Source organism: Castanea sativa, chromosome 8 (assembly GCF_040712315.1).
Source record: "Castanea sativa cultivar Marrone di Chiusa Pesio chromosome 8, ASM4071231v1".
Classification (NCBI taxonomy): Eukaryota; Viridiplantae; Streptophyta; class Magnoliopsida; order Fagales; family Fagaceae; genus Castanea; species Castanea sativa.
Window position 1 is genome coordinate 36,518,210 of NC_134020.1, and position 3,643 is coordinate 36,521,852.

Consider the following 3,643-nt stretch of genomic DNA (forward strand, 5'->3'; position numbering starts at 1 on the left):
TAGGGTGTTTCTGGTGAAGATGCCATGACTAAGGCTTTGCATCAAATATCTCAATCTCCATTCTCGAAAGAAATAGAGAAAACAGATTTACCGAAGAGATTTACCAGGCCAACTTTTACAATTTATGATGGTAAGACGGATCCCGTGGACTGTGTTAGTCATTGCAATCAAAGCATGGGCATATACTCGAAGAATGAAGCCCTGATGTGTAAACTTTTTCCTTCTAGCTTGGGCCCGATAGCTATGAGATGGTTTGATGGGTTGGAGAAAGGAGCTATCCGTGGTTACGACGAGCTTATCAAAGCGTTCAGGGCTAGGTTTGTGACGTGTAGTAGGACCCCGAAGCCATTTTCCTCACTCTTCACTTTAGTAATGAAAGAGGGCGAGACCCTTAAAGCTTATTTGGATAGTTATTGGGAGCTATATAATGAGATCGGGGGAGATAATGAGGGAATTGTGGCAAGTACTTTCAAGGTGGGCCTTCCCATTGACTTTGATTTGAGGGCTTCATTAGCCTTAAAGCCAGTTACGGACATGAACAAGCTGATGGAATGGGTTGAAGAGTGTAAAATATTGGAAGATGATTAGTTGTAGGACAAAGCCAAAGCAAAGGATCCCATTAGAGATAAAAAGGAGGTCATGATGGATCAGACTTCACAACCTCGGAGAGAATTTTTTCCCCAAGCTCAGAAACAAAGGACAGAAATGGTTAGCTCATTGTATAAAGATGTTTACCGAATTGTCGAAAAGATAAAGAATGAACAATATTTTCGTTGGCCGAACAAAATAAGTGGAGATGTTACTAGAAGGAATTAGAATATTTAATGTTCATACCATTGAGACTGAGGACATACAACTAAGGATTGTCAAACTCTGTGAGCTTGGCGTTGGACACAGAGTTAGAAGGGCTCGTACGTAAGAAGAGTCGTTGGGAGGACGAAAGCATTGACCTCACGGGAAAGGACCTTAGGGACACAATTCAACCCCATGAGGATGCCTTGGTAGTTACACTATGGATTAGGGGATTCGACATTAAGAGAGTCATGATAGATCATGGAAGTGGGGCAGAAATAATGTACCCAAATCTATATGAGGGATTAGGACTTACACCCGAGGATCTAACGAATTATGATAGTCCTTTGGTGGCTTTTGATAGGAGTATTGTGATGCTAGCAGGGCAAGTGACTCTTCTCGTGGAGGTGGAAGGGCGAAAGGAGTTTATCCATTTTATAGTGATGCACTCATACTCTCCTTACATGGCAATTCTAGGACGCCCTTGGATTCATTCCATGGGCATTGTACCTTCCTTATTGCATCAAAAAGTGAAGTTCCCAACTGAGCAAGGCATTGTAGAGATACGCAGAGACTAGTGTATGGCACGAAAATGCCAAATAGCTGCTGTGGGGCATAAACAGGAGGCCGAGTCTAGAATAGCGAATCCTACCTAGCAACTATAGTCCTTACCCGAGGATACTTGTGAACAGCTGGAGAAGGTGCCTATTGACCTCGGGGATAAATATTTCCAGTAGAAAGCCCCATGAAGGCTTAGGTGGGGATGCCAAAATGACAAAGGGAAATAAACCCAGAGGTACTAAACCCTGTCTTTGCTTCGGGTAAGTTTTAAGCTGATTTTCTTGTCTTAGCCTGACTCCAGGGTCACTATCAAGAAATAAAATTAAAACTCCGCAAAAATAAACACGAGATACTAGACCCTGTCTTTGCTTCGGGTAAGTTTTACATTGAGTTTTTTTGTCTTAGTCTAACTCCAGGGTCACCATCAAGAAATAAAATTAAAACTCTATAGAAGTAAGCCCCGAGGAAACAGAATTAGAACTTTGAAAAAACTAACATCGATGACTTTGGACCCTATTTTCACTTCAGGAAGAAGCTGAGTTTCTTACCTTAGCCTAATTACAAAGCTATCCAGAAGAAAAAAAAGGGTGGAGTTTCAAAAGAGCTTTGTTGAAAAGCAGAGATGCAATCCGAGGAAATATGGGAGTAAAATTCCACAATGAATGACCCATACCAATACTTCGGTAAGAAACAAGTTCAACTCTTACTTATCTTAAATATATCTAAGATATAATAGTTGGTTTGTAAATTAAACTCTAAGGAACAAATGAAGTAACTTAGTTGGGATGAGTTATGGATAAAAGCTTAATTTTCAAACACTTAAATAGTTAAGAAAGCATGGACAAGAAGTATAGAATAAATAAATAAAAACTTGGAAGTATGCGTAGCAGATAGAAGTCTAAAGTACTAAAAGAAAAAAAAATAATTACACAAAGTTGTGGCCCCCCAAAAACCAGGCAAGATAGACAATTGTTCAAAGCAAATATTCAAAATAAAAGCGTTCCAAAATAAAAAAGGGGGGGGGGGGCTTGATATCGTTTTAAAATGTATACTTGTTATATATTTATGTGAGCATTATCTCATTATTACTATGCTTAATTTGTATAATTAAGCCATGATTTGCATTAGTCCATATTATTTATCTTTACATAATTTCTTGAATAAGATGTTGATGATGCGAAGAAAATCAGTAGGCTGAATGCTTCGGATTTCAAAGGACTAGCAACCGCCTTAATAGCCTGAAACAGAAAGAACGGTTGATCAAAGGTGACCGGGGTTGCCGGCCAAGAACCTTCCGATGCCAAAGTTTTCTCTCTTAAATTTTGGAGTTCCAACATTTTAGGAATTGTAAAAAGCGTTCCTTTGTCTGGTCTGAATGAGTGTTTATATAGTGTGCCCTAGAAACGGCTATTAGGCTTGTAACTTCACCTATATTTGACGAGGTTTGAGAGTTCAGGGATAACTTCTACAACCGTTTAAGAGTTACATTTTTTTTCATATAACTATCATTGGAAGTTATGCATGTGATAAGAAGTTGTAGTATTGAACCTGGATTTTACTCATGTCTTGGAACACTAGCATGTAGGCAAGTTCTTGCTTGGAAATTTTCCTAAGTGTCAGGGGTTCATCCAGGAGTCTTCTTGACGAGCGTACCTTGCTCCCACAGAAGGTCGTTCTTCTATGGACGACCTTCTCACGGACGGTTATCTTTACATGGACAACCTTCCTACGTGGGATGCATCTTCTGTAGGCAAGCATCTTCCTACACGGACGAGCTTTTTACAACGTTCACTTTCCCGTCCTCATCTTGGAAGACCGTCATGGACGATATTGGAGTCGGTTGCCCCATCAGTTGCCCCCTTGTCCATGGGTCGTCTAGGGAAATGTATAAGCTAACGTCATCCTTTGAATGTGTGCACTTATGTTAGCAGTTAGGTGTGCCACGTGTCATGATCCAATTGGTGATTGGTCACGTCGACTCATTTTTCGAGGAACATGCCACGTGTCACCTTTTGGCTGGTCGTGTCGCTTCGGATACTAGAGTTTGCTGCCTATAAATAGTGGAATTCCTCCGCTACCCTTCATATTTCTGAAATTTTCTTCTTTGACACCTCTCGTCTTAGCGCCTCGTCTAGAAGTTTCCTGCATCTATAGTCTCCCTTCGTCTAGATCCAGGTATTTTCTCCATCCTCGTCCTCAGGTTTTAAGTTTTCTTAAAGAATGTCTGAGGTTGTCCTTTCTTTGTCTAGCAATTATGTCAATAAGGCCATAGACGAGTATCATGATACTA

The 3,643-nt window shown here is 40.4% G+C and overlaps 1 protein-coding gene across 1 annotated transcript; it reads left to right on the forward strand.

Annotated features, from left to right (window-relative positions):
* The first annotated feature begins 705 nt into the window (after positions 1-705).
* On the forward strand, positions 706-1,370 carry LOC142606263 (uncharacterized). The gene is made up of 2 exons (XM_075777645.1): positions 706-772; positions 898-1,370. The coding sequence occupies exons 1-2, from the start codon at positions 706-708 to the stop codon at positions 1,368-1,370; spliced, it is 540 nt and encodes a 179-aa protein (XP_075633760.1).
* The last annotated feature ends 2,273 nt before the right edge of the window (positions 1,371-3,643 follow it).

Coding starts and splice junctions, on each gene's coding strand:
- LOC142606263 (XM_075777645.1), top strand. CDS start 706: ATGGTTAGCTCATTGTATAAAGATGTTTACCGAATTGTCGAAAAGATA. Junction 773..897: donor AAAGAATGAACAATATTTTC/GTTGGCCGAACA, acceptor CGTTGGACACAG/AGTTAGAAGGGCTCGTACGT.